Here is a 22322-nt window from a genome sequence, read left to right on the forward strand (position 1 = left end):
TTCAAAAGTAAGGTGAGACATTAATCAAATTAATTTTCTTCCCTGGATTACACTTTTGTAGGACTATGCCAGCAATTCCGAAGTACCAAATGTGTCCCCCACATCCAGGTTTCTGATGGCAGAGTTTTCAGAAGTAGATCACCAGACCTTTCTTCTGAAGCATCTCTGGATAAACTCCAACCTCTAAACTCGATGAAAGGACCTAAGTGCCTTCACCTGTTAGCATCACTCATGGATCCCTAGATACCCATAGCAACTTCTAAATATCAGCATGGCCCTGGTGCTAGCTCCTCTTCCCAGTAAGCTAATAGAAAGCATTAACAAATCCAAGGCAGAGCATATCAATCACAAAGGGTTTCACCAAAGGAATCTCTAAAGCCAAAGTTGGCAGTATGCAGCCAGGACTGACCAGCGTAGAGTATGCCCTTGCTCAGGGACATCTAATAGAATGTGCTGTACCCAAACGGAGCCTGAAATCTATTGGATCCTCAATAATAATCTGTTGGCATCCTTGGTTGGTAAAATGGTTAATGTCCCTTGCTGCTAACCAAACATTTGGTTAGCAGCAATAACCAGAGACCTATTAGAAGGTCTGAGGATCTGCTTCACAAACAAAAACAACAGCCATTAAAATATCTACGGAGTACACAGTACTGCTCTGAGGCAAATGGAGTTGCCATGAGTTGGGATCAACTTTACAGAAACTGGTCAATGAATTGTTGACCGACTGAATGAATGAATGAATGACTACAAGATTTCCATGACAGGGCCTTGGTAGGAATCAATGCATCATTGGCCATAAAATAATCGGATCAAATATCTCATTGCTTAGCATCATTAAGCTTCTGACACTGGCATAGGATGTGACTGATGAGAAAGCCTCCGTATCCCCCACGCCAGGGTAGTGACACTGGCCTTCTGATTTACAATATCAATCTCTGACCTCTGGTTTTTGTAGCATGCTGACAAATAAGACTTCGGTGTCTCTAGGCCTGAGCTAGGCCTTGGACGTTGGCAAATTCAGCAAGATAATGTCAAATAACCTTCCCCAGGTGATATTGCTTTGTCTGATCGTGTGTCCTTTTCCATTGTCGACAGCTGTACTTTCCCTAGGGTGAGCCGCAGCGCCCAAGAGTTCACAATTACTCCTCCATGCATCCCATTACTCTCTGGAATCTTATCCCGAGGAATAGTTCTCTCTCAGGCTGGTCCATGCAGTTGGGACTTGGGCCAGTTGGGTGAGAAAAGTCCTCCTATGAGGCTTCCTGTAGTTAGGAAAGCATCCCCTTTGTGATGGTTAAGAGCAGCCCTTTCTTCCCTTGAGGATGTTAATGAGAACAGAAGAGACCATTCTTTCCGTTGCTTTTCAAGCTTTTGGATCTCATGTGTTCTCCCTGACCTCTAGGGACTGCTTTCCCCATCAACCCATGGCTTAGAAAAGAGTGATCCACCAGCCACTCTCAAAGGTCCACTACAGGCTATACATAGATTCCCTGAGAGGACAAGAAGAAGTACATAAGGCTGATGACCAATTGCAAAGCATTAGAAGCCTGGAGTCGATGAGTTCTCACAATGCAAGTGAACCTGGTGTACTGCAGGAGGTCTGAATTGAAAGGCAGTTCTCTGTTGTATGATCCTGAGCAGCCGCGCGGAACCTCCCTGTAATCCTTCTCTCTTCATTTGAAAAGGGGGGAATTAGTGTTTTTTCTGCTCTCACTCACAAGTTGGGATGGGAGATCAAATGAATAATGCACGTGACATTGCTTTGTCAAGTTGAAAGTTCATCATGACTACTGCTATCACCATCACCATCACCACCACCACCACCAGCAGCAACAGCAGCAGCAGCAGCAGCAGCAGCAGCAGCAGCCTTTAATTGTTCAGGGAGAGATCGTGCTGGATGACTGCAGCTATCGCTACTCTCAGTAACAGGGGCTTGCTGCTTACAGCCCAGCCTTCCACGGTGCAAAAAGAGATCAGATGCTTTGACACCCGAATTGCTGGGTATCAAATCTCTCCCATTATCTTCCCAAGGAACACAATGGCTTGCAGCTGGAAAGAGACAATCTAACTTGAAGCCAAATCACACTGGCATGAAGGTGCTGGAGTCAGCCTCCCAGAAGGTGAATTTTTTAAAGCTCTGGTACTGTTCCCTTCCCACCGCCCCACCCCCACATGCCATGGGGTCTGATTTTGAACTGCACTTTCAGAAAGCTCGTCTGTCACTTTTTGTCAACGATTTCTCTTTGAGTTGCTTGTAATATCTATTAAGAACCTAGCCTAGGGCAGTGTCTTTTGAATCCCCAGCTCACTACTTCAGGTACTGGGGCTCTGTAAGCTTACGCTACCAGCTTGCAAATGGATACACTACTCAAAAGATATTTTCCTCCCCTTACATATAGTTCCAAGAAAGAAAAGGAAATGTCCCTAATGGAAGCTATTTGCTACAAAAACAAAACATTCAGGTCCGTGGACCTAGAAAGGTCTTTTGCACACAAAAATGAAAGAAAGCCGGAGCAAAACAACAGCCAAAGCCATGAAACCATCTCCCCCAAAACACATGATTCATATCAAAATGAAACACTCATTTGAAAAAAGGGATTGCCCACACACCCAGCATCACAGAGGAGCCCCAGTGGTTGTCAGTTTATGTGTTAAAAAAAAGCAGTCAACATTTTCTATGCATTTCAAAGAAAATGAACTATTTATTCTTTGTTAGAAGATACGGTAAATATCCGAGCTAATAGCATTGTTTGTTCCTATAAAACCATAGACCATCTCAAAGTACTCACACATAAACCCTGACATCAAAATGTACATATCTGTAAAGATGAAGCCCCAAATGATGTGCTTAATACATTTGTTCTTTCCTGAAGAGATGAGGAATAATTGTACGCAATCATCTTGTAGCTTGGAATTATATTAAGAACCCTGAACTATAAGCACTAAATCAAACTAAATGGTCTCTTAACCGATGTGCCCCTTTTCATACTTGTCATTACTTCCTGAAGTTCTCCTTACAAGTGCAGAATTCTAGCCCCCAGCCCGTCCATTTTCTTCAGAAACGGAGAATCCTTCCCCCTCTCCTTTCCCTCTGAGCCACAGTCTTCTTCCACAAATCGACACGGGGTGCGATTCATAGACAAATCATTTCCATGAACCAGAACCCCCGATGGGCTAGCAAAGCTAAGCTCTTGCTACTTTGACTTTTTACCAGTATTCAGCATATCTTAACATTTTACTTTTCTTGTCCCTTGAGAAAAGTGAACCGGTTCTAGAAAACACAAGCTGCAACGGGATATTGAAGACAGATTTCTTTATCCAAAGCTAAAAACCACAGCCCTCCATTTGGTCCTAAAGAAGACATAATATCGTCAGCTAATGGGCTGTCCACAAATGACCATTATTGAATGAATAATAAAGGAATCATAGCGATGTGAGTTCCACTTACATCAACCACAAAAATCTTCTGGGAATCATCCAAAAACTGCACTTTTAAATGGAGCATTCTCGGAGAGGCCGCTGGGCTGTGAGCAGGCTCAGAGAGCTGTGGGTACTGTGACAGGAAAGGGGTTTTCTCAAGGAATTTCACTCTCAGCTGGAAGCAGTGCGCTCAGATACCCCCACCCCCACCCAGGCACCCCACCCTCAGCAGGGCACACTTCTGTTTGCTCGAAGTGATGCGCGCGCAAAGGCGTCCGTGCTGCAGAGTGCTGATGAGCAATAGCATCTGAGCAGTTTCTTTTTCGGCCAGTGTCAAATCCAGCAGGACTTTCTTCAGTTCGGTTCCTCTCTTCAAAGGAAAATGAAAAAACTGAAAAGAAGCATTTGTAACCTTCAGGCTTTTGTTTGATTCCACATGAGCATAATACTAGAGTTGAGATCATATTGTACTATACATTTCATGGCCAAGCAAGGAAGGTATACATATTTTTAGTCTTCAAATTTTACATGATTGGCTGCCTCATTTCTAAATTTTATTTTAGTACTTGTATCATGTAATTTTTGAAGAAAAGTCAATCCTTGATCTCTTTGGGTATTATATGGATGCATGGAGTCAATTTTATCTTTTTTCCAATGGCTTCTAGTTGTCCCAGTATCGTTGATTAGAAAGTTCATCTCTATGCCCCTGGTCGAGAAGTTTTCTTTATCAGATACTACACGGATGTATGTGTTTGGGTTTATTTTTTAGAGTTTTATTTGCTTTGATTCATGCACAAATGTTATAAGGTTTTAATTTGTGAAGCTCTAGAGTTTATTTTAATGCCTAGCAAATTTGCTCCCTATCATGGTTTTCTTCTTTCCGACACTTCTTGCCTCCTTATTTTTTTCTGAGTACATTTATTTAGCTCCAGAAAATCACTGCTGATATATTTATTGGGCCATGTTATAAATTATAAATTTACAAGGGCAATGTAGCAGTGAGGAATTACTAAACCCGAATTAAGGCTGAGCATGATATTGGGAAAAGAAGGAAGTAAAAGGAAATCTAGGAAAGAACCAGGAGGCAAAGGGCATTTATAGAGGTCCAAATACAAGCAGGTACATATGTAAATAGATTTATATATAATGAAAGGGGAATAGATCTATGTACTTATATCTTATGTTAAGAATTAGGGTTACAGATGGACATTGGACCTCGACTCAAGCACCCCCTCAACACAAGAACATTTTGTTCTAATAACCCGGCATTCTGTGATGCTTACCTTCCCGACAAGATCGATCACTGAAGACAAAATGGGTGCATAAGCAAATGAGGTGAAGAAAGCTGATGGTTCTCAGCTATCAAAAGAGTTAGCGTCTTGGGTTTTAAAGGCTTTAAGATATACCAGCAGCCATCTAGCTCAGAAGCAACAAAGCCTACATGGGAGAAGCACACCAGCCTGTGTGGCTATAAGGTATTAATGGGATCAGGCACCAGGCATCTAAGACCCAGAAGAAAATCACACCCAAGATGAATGGGGGTGGTGGTTCGTGGAGTGGAGACCCAAAGCCTAGGTCACTAGAAAGAGATGATCCAATTGGGGTGCAGTATAGCACCGATGAAACACATAACTTTCCTGTAGTCCTTTAATGCTTCCTCTCCCCCACTCCACTGTCATGACCGCAATTCCACCTTACAAATCAGATTAGACGAGAGCATGCGCACTGCTACAGATAAGAGCCTGTGACACAGGATAGATAAATCCCTCAGGGCCAACAAAGAGAATAGAAATACCAGGAGGTGAGGGGAGAAAGGGGGAATCGATCACAAGGATCAAACTATAAACCCCTCCCAGGAGGACTAACAACAGAAAAGTGGATTGATGGCGGGCAACCGAGGGTGATGTAAGATATAACAATAATAATCTATAACTTATCAAGGGTTCATGAGGTAGGGAGGGAGAGGGAAGGAGGGGGAAAATGAGGAGCTAATACCAAGGGCTCAAGTAGAAAGAAAATGCTTTGAAAATGATGATGGCAGCATATGTACAAATGTGCTTGACAGAAAGGATGAATGTATGGATTGTGATGGGAGATGTAAGAGCCCCCACTAATAGTATTTAATAAAGAAATTATAAATTTACTTAGGAATAACTGATATTTTCTGATGGTGAGCCTTCCTAATCATGGAACAAGGTATATGTTTCTCTTTGCTTGGTGTTCTTTTATGCCTTGTTTTCCATAATGTGGTTGTATTTAATACACGTTTTCAGAAACACATGAAAACAAAGTGTCAGCAGCCTAGGAACTCCCCTTCACCTTTCACCCAGGTGAAATAGCATTAAGATATTTTCCCAAATGTCCTTCCTCACTCTCTACTCCTTGAAAGATTTTAAATCAAGTCTTGATGTCATGTCATTTGGCCTCCTAACTACATAGGATGCAAATTTAAATATGTGTGCAACTATCAAACAATCTAGTCCATATTCAAATATCCCCAATTGCCTCAAAATGTGGGTTAATATCAGGATCCAAACAATTTCCACACATTGCATTTAATTATTAATTTAATCCACACCAGTATTCCTGTCCTATTCTAAGGTCCTTGGTTTGCTGAAGAAATTGGGCCAATTGTACTGTGAAAATATTTCATGTTTTAGATTGGGCTGTTTCTTTCATTGCGGTGTTAATTTGTTCTTCACTTCTCTGTATTTCTTATAAATGGAAGATAGCTATAACATCTTGGTAAGGTTCTCATGCAACTTTTTTTTCATAAGAATATTTCATATATGATTCTACTTCATATTAAAGGTGTCTTGACAGAGAAATAGTTAAGTGCTAGACTGCAAACTGAAGGGCAGTTGGTTAGAGGACAGTTCTACTCTGTCCCAAAAAGGTCGCTATGAGATGCAATCACCTTGGTGGCAAACAATAACAACTTCATATCACACCTCATCAGAAGAGATATTATGTCGCATGGTTTCATTTAGGTTTTGTGCATTTCTTGTAAATGTACTCTTAGGCCTTTCATCCTGTTGGTTATTTTTGTAAATGGAGGTCTTCTCTCCCATTAGGAGCCCTGGTGGCATTAAGGCTATGCGTTGGACTGTGATCTGCAAGGCCAGCAGTTCAAACCCACCAACCACTCTGCTTTATCAGCATAAATATGGGGCTTTCTACTCTCATGAAGAGTTACTAAAGTCTTGAACAACCTGCAGGGGCAATTCTACCCTGTCCTATAGGGTAGCGATTGGTTAGCATCAACTTGAGGGCAGTGAGCTTTTCAGTCTTCTTTCATTGTATCTTCTAACAAGTAGTTGTTTGCGTATATGACTAGTATTAATTTTTCTATATTAATTTTATATTTTGCGAGTGTGCTATGCACACTTCAATGTTTGTGGTAGGTAGTTCATTACACTCTTGGGATTCTCAGATTTTCAGGTATAAGATAATTATATGTACATAAAGATGGTTTTGTCTCAATGGGTGCATAAGGAAATGTGGTGAAGAAAGCTGATGGTGCCCGGCTATCAAAAGAGATAGTGTCTGGGGCCTAAAAGGCTTGAAGGTGAACAAGCGGCCATCTAGCTCAGAAGCAAAAAAGCCCACATGGAAGAAGCACACCGGCCAGTGCGATCACGAGGTGCCAAGGGACCAGGTATAAGGCATCATGCAAAAAAAAGTTATGTGTGTGTATGTATGTGTATATATGTGTATATGTATATATGTATGTGTATATATGTATATATATACCATATTAAATGAAGGGGGAAGTGCAGAGTGGAGACCCAAGGCCCAAGTGTCGGCCAATGGAGATCCCCTCATAGAGGGGTTCAGGAGAGGAGATGGGTTAATTAGGGTGTGAGGTAGTACCGATGAAGAACACAGCTTTCCCCCAGATCCTGGATGCTTCCTCCCCCCAACTACCATGATCCGAATTCTACCTTGCAGGGCTGGATAGGACAGAGACTGTACACTGGTACATATGAGGGCTGGAGGTACAGGGAATCCAGGGTGGATGATACCTTCAGGACCAAGGGTGTGAGGGACGATGCTGGGAGAGTGGAGGGTGAGTGGGTTGGAAAGGGGGAACTGATTACAAGGATCCACATGTGACCTCTTCCCTGGGAGAGGGACAGCAGAGAAGGGGGGAAGGGAGACTCCGGATAGGGCAAGATATGACAAAATAACGAGGTATAAATTACCAAGGGCACATGAGGGAGGGGGGGAAAGGGGAGGGAGGGGGAAAAAAAAGAGGACCTGATGCAAGGGGCTTAAGTGGAGAGCAAATGCCTTGAGAATGATTGGGGCAGGGAATGTATGGATGTGCTTTATACAATTGATGTATATATATGTATGGATGGTGATAAGAGTTGTATGAGTCCCTAATAAAATGTAAAAAAAGAAAAGAGGAGAAAAAAATGATTAGGGCAAAGACTGTACAGATGTGCTTTATACAATTGATGTATGTATATGTATGAACTGTGATAAGAATTGTATGAGCCCCAATAAACTGTTTAAAAAAAGAGATGGTTTTGTCTCTTCCTTTCCAAGTTTTATAATATTAATTTACTCTAATTTGGAACCCTGCTGGTATAATGTTTATGAATGAGGCTCCTAACCATGAGGTCATAAGTTTGAAACCACCAGTTGTGCCATGGGCGAAAGATAAGGCTTTCTATCCGGTTCCAAAGAGTCACTAGGTGTCAGTGATTTGGGTTTTAGATTTTGGAAAATGTTAAATAATAGTAGAGAGTATTTTTTTCTTTCTCATGACATTAGTGAGATTTTTTTCAATGTATGCTAATTAAGGAAAACACTATATATATATACATATATCTATGTTTAGAAGTAATGCCCCAAACATCACCCTTTGTCTATATTGAATCAATTTCTTCTGACATTAAATAAATAGGTGGGAAAAATTAAATCACTGCAATATTGTCATCTGACAGACAGAGGTGCATACCTTTTCTGAGATTTGGACAGTTTGCAGCTCAGTCTCCACCACTCCAACTGGTGAGACATGTGTGACACTGGTGGGGAAAAGGTAGCTCTGCGGAATAAAATGTGGATTTTGAATTTTACCAGCAATGTGACCTGAAACAAATAACTTCAGCCCGCCCCCCCCCCGTGCCTTAGTTTCCTAATCTATAAAATACAGATGATAATTCTAACTCGTGGAATTGTCATAGGAGATAAAAGTATGTAGATATGTAACAGCATATATTTCTGAGTCTGGCATACAATAAACACGAAACAAATGTTTGCTGGATAAGTAAATATCAATGAAATAAACATATATAAGTTACTTTTTTAAAAGCTGAGGTTAACCACGATAGGGCAAGCTATGACAAAATAACAATGTATAAATTACCAAGGGCACATGAGGGAGGGGGGAGCGGGGATGGAAGGGGGAAAAAAAGAGGACCTGATGCAAAGGGCTTCAGTGGAGAGCAAATGCTTTGAGAATGATTGGGGCAGGAAATGTGCGAATGTGCTTTATATAATTGATGTATGTATATGTATGGATTGTGATAAGAGTTGTATGAGCCCCTAATAAAATGTAAAAAAAGAAAAGAGGGAAAAAAAAGAAAATGATTAGGGCAAAGAATGTACAGATGTGCTTTATACAATTGATGTATGTATATGTATGGATTGTGGTAAGAGTTGTATGAGCCCCTAATAAAATGTTTTAAAAAAAAAGAGAATAAAATCTCAGAAAAGGTTAAAAAAAAAAGAAAGAAAAATACAACGAGGTGTCAAAGGGATCAGGTATCAGGCATCAAAGTACAATAAATCATATCATTGTGAAAGAGGAGGAGTGCAGATTGGAGTCCCAAAGCCCATCTGTAGGCAACTGGACATCCCCTTACAGAAGGGTCGTAGGGAGGAGGTGAGCCAGTCAGGGTGCAGTGTAGCAAAGATGAAACATACAACTTTCCTCCACTTCCTAAATGTTATGTTCCCCCCACCCCCACCACCACCACTATCATGATCCCAATTCTACTTTACAAATCCAGCTAGACCAGAGGTTATACATTGGTACAGATAGGTACCGGAAACAGGGAATCCAGGACCGATGGTCCCTTCAGGTCCAGTGATAAGTGTGGCGATATTGGGAGGGTGGAGGAACAGTGGGGTAGAAAGAGGGAATTGATCACCAGGATTTACATATAACCTCCTCCCTGGGGGATGGACAACAGAAAATAGGGTGAAGGGAAACATCAGACAGTGTAAGATATGACAAAATAATAATAATTTGTAAATCATCAAGGGTTCATGAGGGAGTGGGGAGCAGGGAGGGAGGGGAAAAACGAGGAGCTGATACCAAGGACTCAAGTAAATGTGGGAATGATGAGGGCAACAAATATACAAATATGCTTGACATACAATGGTTGTATGGGTTGTGATAAGAGTTGCACGAGCCCCCAATAAAATGATTATTTTTAAAAAGCTGAGGTTGAAAATGGTGAATGAAGAATGGGTCCTCTCTTTCCCTCTTTCTTTTTCCACTTAGATTTTCTTCCTTGAGTTTTTGTTGGCAAAATTTTTACCAATAGACTGTGATCCAAAACAGGAAACTGTCCTCAAGGAACTTTTCAGATTCTACTCTAAAGTAAAAGCCCAAACTTGAGCTCAGCTTTGGAAAAATTAGCTTGGCCAGTCTGTCTCCAGTCAGGCTGGGCAGTAGGCCAGAGTAAGAGAAAAGAAGATTGGGCAATGGATTCCAGGATTTGTAGGTTAAATAGAAATAGAGGAACATATCTGCATAACCTTTACCGTTACCTTTTTAAACTAAACAAAGCAAAACCAACATAGCTTCACACAACTGCTTTTACCTAACATGCAAAGACTTATCTATGGTGTGATTTAAGGGATAGAAATTATGACTTCTGACTAGAATTATAGCCCCAGTTCCCAGAGTCTCATTATAAGTTCTTTAGTTCTAAGAGCTAAAGAACTGATCATCTTCATGTTTCCCTTATTAAAGTGCCAATGGTCCTGAATAGAAGTCATCTTCATTGCTTAATAGGGAACCCTGGTGACTAAGTGGCTAAGCGTTGGACTTCAAAACCACCTCCTGCTGAATGTTCTATTTCTGTAAACAAATAGTCCCTGAAACTCACAAGAGCAGTTCTACCTTGTCATACAAGGTCGCCCTGAGTCAAAATCAACGCAATGGCAGGCAGTTCTTGTTTGTCTGTTGTTGTTTTTATACTGAGTAATACATTTGAAAGACTTTCAGAGCTGAAAAGAACTTATGGTGATGTATTGAGTTAGTTAGTTTTCTACTCCCCCATGAAAATAGCGTTTCTCTAACTATATGGAAAAAGCATATTAAAATGGTCAATTATTTTAAAGTTTAAGACCACAGAGACATAGAGAGGGGACTAAGATGTAGTTGGTTAAGCTAAGGTGCTAACTGCAAGGTCAGGGGTTCAAACCCACCAGGAGGTCCCCAAGAGAAAGCTGAAACTTTCTGATTCCATGAAGACTGACAACATTGTAAAACCCAGGGAGTAGTTATGCTTTGCCATATAGGATCACTATGAGCTTGAATCGACTCAATGGCATTGCATTTTGGTTAGGTTTGGGAAATTAATTTTACCAACCAGAGCTATCGATTCCCCATTCATACAGTGGAGACCATATTTTAAATATGCATACATATGTGTATAGATGTAGATATAGACTACTCATACATGTAGTTCTGTTATAAATGCCAGCACCTATGCCCCTCCTACCTGATCAAGTACGTTGTGTTAATCATGACATATTTAAAACTCCATTCCTTTTTCAAAAAATGTTGGAAACTAGTCCACGCGCTCGCCTTACAAAAGCACTGAGGTCGGTTTCAATGGTGCTTTTGCTCCTTTTGTAACCACCAACACCAGTTTTTAGAACTGCTGAGGAAGGAAGCTTGTGACCTTCTCTCTCTCTCTCTCTCTCTCTCTCTCTCTCTCTCTCTCTCTCTCTCTCTCTCTCTCGCTCACTCGCTCGCTCTTTCTCGCTCTCGCTCGCTCGCTCACTCTCGCTCTCGCTCAAATTCCACTCCATCCATGGAATCCTAGGGCCTTGGGAGCAGTAATAGCAGCCAAGTTAGAGAGGTAGGCAGGAAACTTAAGTGACTTGGGATCCAGTCTGTCTACCTAGACGTCTACTGGACCAGCTCAGATTTTTTTAATATTATACTTTTATGAAAAACATGTGAATATATACAGGAAATCATTTAAGAAGATTTTCAAACTTTGAAAGCCATTGATGACATCTGATCTTATTTGACTTTCTTCATTTCAGAGGTTAAAGAAAACAGGAGAAAGAAATGTTAGCAATGCAATATAGCTAATTAGTGGAATACTAGTAAGCTGAAGTGTCAATTCTCTCCCAGAGCGTACAATCTTCTTCCAATTCATCATATCATTGTATGTGTTTTTAAAAGCATTCTTGGCTTATGAAAAATCTAAAGCTAACGTAATACTTAATAGAAAAGACTGAATTATTTCCCATAGATGAGGGGAGGAGGGAGGGACACTTGTCTGAACTCCTGGCTTCCATTTCCTTTGTACCGGAGGCCTTAATCACTCACTGCCATGGACTCGATCCTGACTCATAGCAATCCTACAGAGGGTGTCTGAGGCTGTGAAACTTTATGGGAGCAATTAGCTCATCCATCTTCTGGAGCACGGCTGGTGTGTATGAATCACCAACTTAGTTGTTAGCGGTCCAATGCTTACCTAACAGTGGCACCAGGCTCTGTACAGGAGACCCTAGCCAGTGTCATAAAGCAAGAAAAAGAAATCAAATTGTATACATTGGAAAGAAAGAAGTACAGTTGCTTCATCTGCAAATGGGATAACTATGCAAATGGTGGATAAGAGGGAGGAAGAGTTGTTTGCAATGGTTGTGTAGTCTGACACCATAAACGTACAGCAAACCTAACAACCAGAAAACAAAGTGGGAGCATGGGAATCACACACACACACACACACACACACACATTTTTAACTGTTTTCAGTAACCAAAATTGGTGGGGATCAGGTTAATATTGTTAATCTGAAATTATTGTGCATGAAGATGAAATATAACAAGTGAGTAATTGGGAGATAAAAATCATATACAAAAATGTAAGAAAAAGAAGAATTAAATTTAGCTGTAACAAAGGAGAAGAAGGCATTTAAAAGATTCCTGACAGGTCAGGACTTCTGGCATGACAGAGGATGTGGACAAAAGTAATTATAAAGCCGTTCAATGTAGGAAAAGCACAACCATCCAGCATTCTGGAATTCACTGAAAGTGAAAACAACCTGATAAATACATATTCATCACAACGACTACAAGTCACATGTAAATAGTATGAGTCTGGTGTTTTTTACCTGAGACTGCTCAAATCAATCACCTTCCTCCAACTTTGGGAAAGGGTGAGTAAAACCAGCGTATGGAAGGAACTAAAAACAGTAGCATTGAAGCCACAGCTGAAGGGGTTCACTTGCTTGGGAACATTGTCAGGAATCATGGCAAACTCAATACCAAATGAACAGAGTGGGCCGAGGACACCAACAGCCTGAGCTTATGGACCTGCTTGGATTGAACAAGAGACAACAAAGACTTTGGGGAGGTATCATAGATACAGGGTTCTTGATAGTTTTCCCATGTATTGTGGGTTGACAAGAGGATGTGCGCCTGTGCAGAGCAGAAATGGTGCAGGCTGAAGCCGCCCACCCGTTCCTGGCTGGCGGAGATTGCACACTCATCCGGAGAACTCATGATAAAACCTGGCAAAAAGCAAACGCTGTGGAAACTTGTGGGAAACAGCCTGAAGTTTGAGTGCGTTTCCCAGCCTACGCACAGATCCAACAACAGAGAGAGGAAGCTTCCTGCCTTGCAGTATTTGAATGCAATCTCTGTCCAATAATTGACTGATTCCTAAGCTGTGCAGATCCAGTGATGAGCCCAAAGGAATCTAGTGTATAAATGAAAATAAAGGGGGAACGCCAGAGTAGACATTAGTGGCTGCACATTATTAGGGAGACTGTTTCTAAAGACTTATTCAAAACAAGTTACTGAAGAAACAAAACAGCAGTGCCAGAACTGGGCAGTACTAATAGGTCCCCTACCATGGTCAGTATAAATCAAATTCCCCACAGTCCTTCAACTTAAGACTGAAATCCCCGGTGAGAGAAGAAACAAATGGCAGCCAACTCAAGCGTTTGGAATTGGTAGCTGTTGGACCTTGGGTAGGACCCCTAGCTTAGCAGGCACCCAATGGAAGGAGACCCAGAACCACCATCTATTTACTATATTAATGCCCTCCTTGAATTAATTTGACATGTATCAATCTGCCAGGCAAGGATCTGCCCTTGTAAGGAATGTTACAGGAAGAGTTTCACCTAGCACAAACTTGCTAGGTCAGTGTAAATAGAGCTTAATCAGTTACGGATTCCATCTGTACAAGGATTGCGTTTTGCAACTGGACCATACGCACATAACTTCCCTTTCTCAACAGTATCTTAAAGTCTATGCCATTGGATAACTCATTGATCTTAGCGATGGAACTGCCTTATACCCAGGAGGATGATCAATCATGTTTTGGGGTCATGAAAGGATAAGACAGCTAAAGTAAACCTGAGTCATATATAACCTGTAGACAAGCAGATGCATTTTGGGCTCCCACTTAATTCAACCCCAATCCAAGAACAGTTAGTTCTTAGGACATGGCCCTGATCAATACTTGCCTTCATGAAGAGATCCCTGAAGATAAGGGTGCCAAAGCAAAGTGTGGTGAAGAAAGCAGATGGTGCCTGGCTATCATCAATTGAAATAGTGCCTGGGGTCTTAAAGGCTTGAATTCAAACAAGCAGCCATCTAAGGTGAGGCATCAACTACGTCCATATGGAAGAAAGACACCAGTCTGTGTGATCTAAAGATAACAAATAACAAAATCCAAAAATGATGAAGAGCTTAAATTGTGAACACCCAATCTGTAGAAGGCTATGGAGGTCAATGGGGACCCCAAATCCATGTTTTGAGTACCTATTCAGATTAAGTCTCTGGCAGATCCCCTTTGGCCACAGTCAAGGGACTAGAACAGCCTTACCATCAGACAAAGACTATTGTGAACTTGATTGTGGTGGATAAAATTAAAGTATAATATGATACCTGGTCCGTTGACCTAACTCTTGACCCATCCTGAATTTGTTCTAGGTTTGAATAGTTCTCACTTGCACCTCGGCAGAAATTTTCCCTGTGGCTTATTTTAATATTGCCAGTGGTCTTTTCTTTCTTCCTTTTTCTCTGTTTTGTTTTTATTGTTTCTGTTATGTTTCCCATTTTATAAAACACAGAAAGGGTGGATGTATAGAGACAATAACTGACTTAATTAGCTTACTGGGAATCCCGGGTCGGGGGCAGGGGGGCGTAGTTGAGGGGAATTTGGGAGCAAATTATGAACTTGGTAGGGGTGGTGCACGAGACCTGATTGTGATGATGTCTGTACAACTCTGTTTAAAAGTGACTTAAGTATGGAAGAGTAGTAGATGTGAATTTTATGTCAATAAAACTATTGGGATAAGGGAGGGGGAAGGGGGAAGGAGGAAGGGAGGGGAAAAACGAGGACCTAATGCCAGGGGCTTGGGTGGAGAGCAAATGTTTTGAGAATGATGAGGGCAAACGAATGTACAAATGTGCTTTACACAATTGATGTATGTATGGATTGCGATCAGAGTTGTATGAGCCCCTAATAAATTGATTTGTAAAAAATAAATAAAACTATTGGGATAAAAATGAAATGTTCAGCATTACATTAAGAATTATGAGATTTACAAAAAGGAAAAAAGTGTGACATACTTGGGGGAGAGGGGAGGCAATAAGAACTATCCAAGTTTCTCCAGATGTTCATTTTACAGACAAAGACTTCAAATGAAACTACTTTTATAGAACTAAAAGGAAGAACATTTAAAGAATTGAAAACAATATGATGATAAGGACACAGAGAATAATCGCAATAAGAATATTTTATTTATATACCAAAATTATATGCAAACTCCGATGTCTAACTGAAATGAAAATTCAGTATAAGGGCTCAGGAGTAGATCTGAATTGGTAGAAGAAACTATGAACTTGAAGATAGCCCAACAAATAAAATCAAGTCTGAAAAATTAAGAGAAAATAAAGTTTTTTTTAAAAAGAGAGCTTTAGAGACTTGTGGGCCATCAAATGTGTGAGCATATGCCTTAGGAAAATGCCAGGAGAGAAGAAAAGAAAAATAATAGAAAATACATTTAAAGCAATAATGATTAGGGGACATCTGGCAAAATGATTAGCCTAGGCAGAAATGCTACTCAAACCTCTACCTGGAACCCTGAGCTTCAGAGGAAACTACCAAGAAGTGAAGGAAGGCTGACTAGAAGAAGAAGCTGACCAAAACTTCAAGAAAAGAGACAGGTGAATTGTCAGCTGGCCTGATACAGTGTGGTCATTTTCGAATTTACAAACTGGACAATGACCTGGTGATCAGCTCTACTTAGGCAGAACAGCACAAACATGGTGGTCGATGTATTAAAAGGTCAAAGGAGTAGAATTGAATCAATAAAAGAATAAATTAATGAGATTGAAGACAAATATCTCAATGTTAATAAGTAATCATGAAAAAATATAATTAAAAAAACATAGGCCTAAGAAATATGTGGGATATCATCAAGAGAAATAACTTGTACATGACTGGAAGTTCACAACAGGAAGAGACAAGACATACACACATACAGTGAGATGTAGACAGAGAGAGAATTATCAAAGAATTTATGGAAGAAATTTTCTCTAATATCACGAGAGACAAGATATGCATCAAAGAAATTCAGCAAACCCCAAACAGGGTAAACCTTAAAAGAAATCACCCAGGCACATTGTAATTAAACTTTCCACAATCAAAGACCTGGAAATAATCCTGAAAGCAACGTGGGGGAAAAAAAAAACAAAAGAGACGCAGTAAGACTATGCTCTGATTTCTTGGCAGAAAACTTACAGGAAAGAAGCCAATAGGATGGCATATGTTAAATTTTGAAAGACAAACAAAAATGTAACAAAAATTATATAACCAGAAAAATTGTCCCTCGGGTATGAAAGTAAAATTAGGACTTTTCCAGATAAACAAGTGAAGGAATTTGTAATGTAAAAAAAGAAAGGAAAAAAATATAAGAAAATGATTAGGACAAAGAATGTACAGATGTGCTTTATACAATTGATGTATGTATATGTATGGATTGTGATAAGAGTTGTATGAGCCTCTAATAAAATGCGTTTTTTTTAAAAAAGGAACGTTATGGAGAGTTCTTCAGACAGAGAATCTACAACAGACAACAACCAGAGATTAACATACATGACACCACCATTCAGAAGTCAACCCAGATATAGAAGCATACAAGCTAAAACAATCCTACAAGACTTAAAAGAAGGAACTAGTGATATCAATGAATAAAACAGACAATTACAAAGTAATAACAGCGAATAAATAGTACAGTTACAGAACTTTGGAATGGAGAGGAATTCAAGTAGATTCCAACAAAGGGCTTTAAAGTTGAGAAGAAATTAATACATTACAGAAAAACATAAAATAACATTGATAAATCTTATGATGAGAATAAATTAGAAAATCATAAAGGCTTAGTAAATTCTGAGACAATAGCAACAAACAGCAAAGTATGGTGAAGGAACTAGATCGTGCCTGGCTGCCTATCAGAAAGAATAGTCTCTAGGGTCTCAAAGGCTTGTTTTCAAATAAGCAGCCATTTCAGTGGGGCATCAACCAAGTCCACCAGCTTGTGGGCTCTCAAGTTAACATGGGTCTGCCCTCTAGTTTCCTCCCCCCTCCCCCACCGTAACCTTCAAAGAATCTTTCTTCCCGTGAGTCACCCTTTTCTTAACGTGTTCTGACATAATATTTGGCCTCTGGGGATAGGTTTACTCAGCACAGTGGACTCTAGGTTTTTGTATTTATGAGTAATTTTGCAGATCCACCACTATTCTTCAGTAGGATGTCCTGGTGGATGTACTAGACTGTTTACCCAAGTATCCACTGATGAGCACTGAGCTTGTTTCCATCTGTTTGCTCTGGGGAACGGTGCTGCTGTGGACATGTGGGTGCTTGTATCTGTTTGGGCCACAGCTCTTACTTTTCTAGGATCTGTACGTAGCAGTGGGATGGCTGGATCATCTGGTATTTCTGCCTTCGATTCCGAAAGGAAGCCCCAGGCTGTTGTCCCCGGGGGTGGCCCCGTAGTGCTGTCTCACCAGCAGTGTGGGAGGGTTCTCTACACACCCTTTCAAAGAGTTAACTTCAGGTTATGTGAAACTCACCTCAAGAAGAATCAATTCATCGTCGATTTGAGAATACATAGAGTTTCCCTTCTTCCACCCAGGACCTATGAATTCTCTGTGCTGAACCCAAGGGTGGAGAAGACCACCGTGTTCAGATTCCTTCGAAGGAACAGAGAAGGTCAGCTTTCAAGCCTGACTGTTTCCGCCCCTAGCTCTCACGTGCACGCCCCAGCAGAGCTGCAGCGAACATCTTAGAGAGGGACTCTGCCTTCCAACCGGACTTGTTTATCCCAGCGTTCGGTAGGGGGCTTTTCCAAGCACTAATTCCGTGACCATATTTGAAAAAACTCCCCCATCTCTCTTGCACCTCCTACAGTTTTGACTTGGTGGGAACGTGGTGGAAGGGGAGACTAGGTGGTGTTTGTGAAAATCCAAGATCATACTCACTTTGTTGATTTCTGGAGCCTAAGGTCCACAGAAGGGGCTGATCACCCTCATGAAGAGATCACTGAAGCTATGGGTGCTACAGCAAAGTATGATGGAGAAAATTAGAGAGTTCCCAATATCAGAAAGAAGAGTTTCTGGGACCTTAAAGACTTGTTTTCCAAGAAGCAGCTATCTGAGTGAGGCATCAACTAAGTCCACATGGAAGAAGCACCCCAGCCTGTGTGATCCAAGGATCATAAATAATATAATCCAAATCTAAGGGAGGAAATCGCATCAGAGCTTTAATTGTGAATACCTGGTTTGCAGAAGATTATGGATCACAGCGGAAGCCCCAAATCCATGTGCAGGGTCTACTCATGGATTAAGCCTCCAATGAATGCACTCTGATCATAAATGAGGGATGTAAACATCCCTGTTATCTATCAGTAAACATCCCTGTTATACGTCAGTATCAAGTCAATTATGGCAGATGTAGTTAGGTGAAGTGTAATATCTTATCATTTGATCGTCCTTTTGAAGCTGTTTCAGTTTTTTATAAAACTGTAGGGAAAACTCACATGGATGAAGACCCTGGCGAATCCCCTCTGACCATGGACCAGGGATGTGAATAGGTCAGTTGTCATGCCGAATGCATTGGAAAGTAGATGGCTGGAGGTTCAGTTAGGTCAAAATTTAGCATTTGATATCTGTTATGATCCATTTAACTTTGTTTTACTTTTTAATATTTCTGCTTTTAAAATTGAGGTTTTCATCTATTGTGCTTTGTTATTACTGTTCTGTTTAAGTGTTTTACTGTGTATGAAATCCAGCATAGGTAAATCTATAGAGACAGTAACTGGGTTAGTGATTCCTTGAGGATATGGTAGAAGAGGTTGAGTGAAATGGTGAGATAATAGTGATAAGTACAAGAATAAAGAAAATGTTCTTAAACTGATGGTGGTGATGATTGTACAACTCTTCTTGATATGATTGAACCATTGATTGTATGATGTGTGAATTGTATGTTAATAAAAGTGTTAGGAAAAAAATCTCCCAAAACTGACCAAGCTAAGAAATTAATATCACCACTTAAAAAGTTGCAGTAATAAATTGATATCTATTGGTAATTACATGGAATAAATTTGGAATAAAAATACTAGTTAAGGGGCAGAAAGTAGAAGAAATGGATAAGAAAACAGAAAGTATCAAATGCTGTCTACAAAGTGACACAATGAAAACTATTCATAAAATAATGCATTTGTAAAATAGATCAAACTAATGTCAACTAAAAAAGAACAGTAGTGCAATATTAATTTTTGATAAAATAGACCTTAAGCAGAACAGTATATGACACAAGGAAGGACATTATATAATGACTGAATGGTCAACTGAAGAAGAGTACATAGTCATAAAGGAACAGCCCCAAAATACATAAGTCAAATGCTAACAGAATTGAAAAGGGAAGTAGCCAACTCTACAATATAGGAGACTTTCATTCATCACTTTGAATGAAAGACAGAAAAACTATAAAGAAACTCAGTAGATAGAATAACTAGACAACACAATCAGCCAATTTGACCTCAGAGTCATATACAAAACACTCCACCCCCAAACGGCACAATATGCATTGTTTTGAATCAGAGTTATATTACTCGGTCTTCCTGGTAGGCATGTAGCTATTATCCTATCATTGAGAGTATTACACTTCCAGATAGATAGTGAAGTATCCTTATGCTTTTATTGCAATTATTATTGTGAACTGGAGCAGTTCAGTTTTCCATTCAACAATGCATACACACTTGTTTCATGTTATTGTTTGCAATCACCACAATGTATCACTTTCTTGCTTGCTCCCTGGGTTTCCCATTTCCACCCTTCCTTCTTTCTTAACCTCTCTGAACCTTTCATGGAGTAAATTCTGTCCTTTTGGTCTCAAATGGTTGATTATTTGATGGTACTGTGGGGTAAAAGTGAGACTGATAACCACAGGTGGGAATTCAATCCCACGAGTTCCTCCACTGAAGAAAGATAAGGTGATCTGCTCCCAGGAAGACTTACAGCCTCGGGAACCCTAAATCGCATTGGGAGTCAGAAAATGACTCAATGCTCTTGGCTTGGGTTTTGGTTTGATTGGCTGAGAATTAAGTAATGGGGTGAGTTCATTTCCATATCCGAGAAAGACCACAATCCCAAGGATTCCACCAGTCTCTATTTCACCAGTAAGTCTGGCCTTTGTCATGAGTTTGAGGTTCTTTTTAACACAGTTTTGTAATGTTCTTTTTAGTGATGAACATGATGCCTGCCCTAGCTTTGCAACACCAATGACCCACGTTCTCTGGATGTCAGAAGACTCTGAAACACGCCATCAAATATAGAGTATGGAAAACGAGTATGGAAGAAATTGTGAGGTGAAAGATACAAGCCAAAGATTTCAAATAGCGACCCAAGAAAACAAAGGAAAGTATTATAATGAAATGTACAAATGTCTGGAATTAGAAAACCATAAGGAAGACCACGCTTAGCATTTCTCCAGCTCAAAGGACTGATGACAAAAGTCCATTGTTGAAAGAGAACCCCAATAGTTTTGCCTTTCCCTTTCTTCGAAGAAGTTTATGATATTAATTTTCATATTTAGAGCCTTATCCCATTTTTGTATCTGATTCGGTGTGTGGTGTGACGGGTGTATCCTATTTCATTTTCATGCATGTGAAAATTGCATTTTCCCTACACTATTTATGAAAGATACTCTTCTTTCCCCAGTGAGTGGGCTTGGTAACCTTTCCAAATATCATTTATTTATTTATTCAACAAAAGCAAGTTTTTAAAATGGTTTCATTAAATAAGTCTACAAAGGTAACAAACTAAAGCCCAAAGCATCAGCTCGCAAGACGCACAACACACACTTAGTGCCAAATGGATAATGAATGGCTGTTGAGAAACCCCGAGGTTTGAATTCATTTTATCTCAGTGTTTTGAAATGCACATGAAAGTGTGCACTATTAAATAATGTAAGGATTACATTTATAATTCAGAAAGATTTTTAATGTGGAAAAAGATACTCAAAAATGAATGATTAACACAAAAATCATTTAAACAGCTCAGTAGCCCCAATTCATTCCTCCAGGCGTCAGTTTTTTCATCCAAAGGAGGGAAATGGAAGTGAGGCGATCTCAAACTCATGACACCAAAATTATGAAACAACATCATGCTGCATTGGGTTCCCTCGTTCCTCTGGTGGAAAGCATGGTTTCGTCCCTCTTTCTTACGTGGTACCTTTGTCATCCTAGCCTTACTCTTATCCTCTCTCCAAGAATTGTAAGCAGAGAATACATAAGCCATTTTCTCAAGAGGGCATGAATCCCTTTCATTTTTCATTCCCACCTCCTTTCACCTTCTCTCTTGGAGGCCTGGTCACCTGGCCCAGTGACATAGAACACTGGGACATTGAATCCTGGATCTGTGGGGCGCACATCATGCTCCAAAGCCAAGGGCGCACCAGAGAGATCCCATGCTGAAACTCCATTCGGTGACCTGGACTCTACCTCAAATACAGGACTTAAGATGGAAACTGCATGGTGCTTGAAGATGCAGAAGCCAGCTATACCATGAGTATTGTGTTGTCAGTAGACAATAGGTGGAGTGCTTGAAGACGCAGAAGCCAGCTAGACCATGAGTATTGAGTTGTCAGTAGGCAATAGGTGGAAAATCATTGTTTTACTGTATCAATGCTCCACATACTATAATGAGATACATATTATTCAGGAAAACCTGTTGTGGTAGTTACATAATCTGGTATCAATTTGAGGACTGAGAATGTAGGGGTGGAGTCTAGCCTGTCAAGCAGGATATAGCCAATGATGCCTTTGTGTGAGCATAGCCTTCTCCTGAGGATTCTGAGAACTTCTGTATTCCTCCTTGGTGGTGGGAGACACACTCTCTTCCCTGCTCACTCACTCCCTGAGAGACTCTCTACTGACAAGAAGCATGGACCTATGCTGATGGAAGCAAGATCCCTGGACCTTGAGGAGCCACATGGAGACCCCCGCCAGCAATGAGATAATATAATGTCACTGGATCCACAAAACTTCCCACCCATTGGTTTGTGATCTTCTTGCATTCGGCGTCATTGCATGTGTTTCGTGAGTCTGAAGAGGACGTTA

The 22322-nt window shown here is 40.4% G+C and overlaps 1 protein-coding gene across 1 annotated transcript in view; it reads right to left on the minus strand.

Moving 5' to 3' along the window:
- FRMD7 (FERM domain containing 7) overlaps window positions 1-3508 on the minus strand; it is a 70186-nt gene extending 66678 nt beyond the window's left edge. The window contains exon 1 of the mRNA XM_075538472.1: window positions 3452-3508. Coding sequence (XP_075394587.1) covers window positions 3452-3508 — 57 coding nt within the window. The remainder of the gene's footprint in view (window positions 1-3451) is intronic.
- Between the last annotated feature and the right edge of the window lie 18814 nt (window positions 3509-22322).

Source organism: Tenrec ecaudatus, chromosome X (assembly GCF_050624435.1).
Source record: "Tenrec ecaudatus isolate mTenEca1 chromosome X, mTenEca1.hap1, whole genome shotgun sequence".
Classification (NCBI taxonomy): Eukaryota; Metazoa; Chordata; class Mammalia; order Afrosoricida; family Tenrecidae; genus Tenrec; species Tenrec ecaudatus.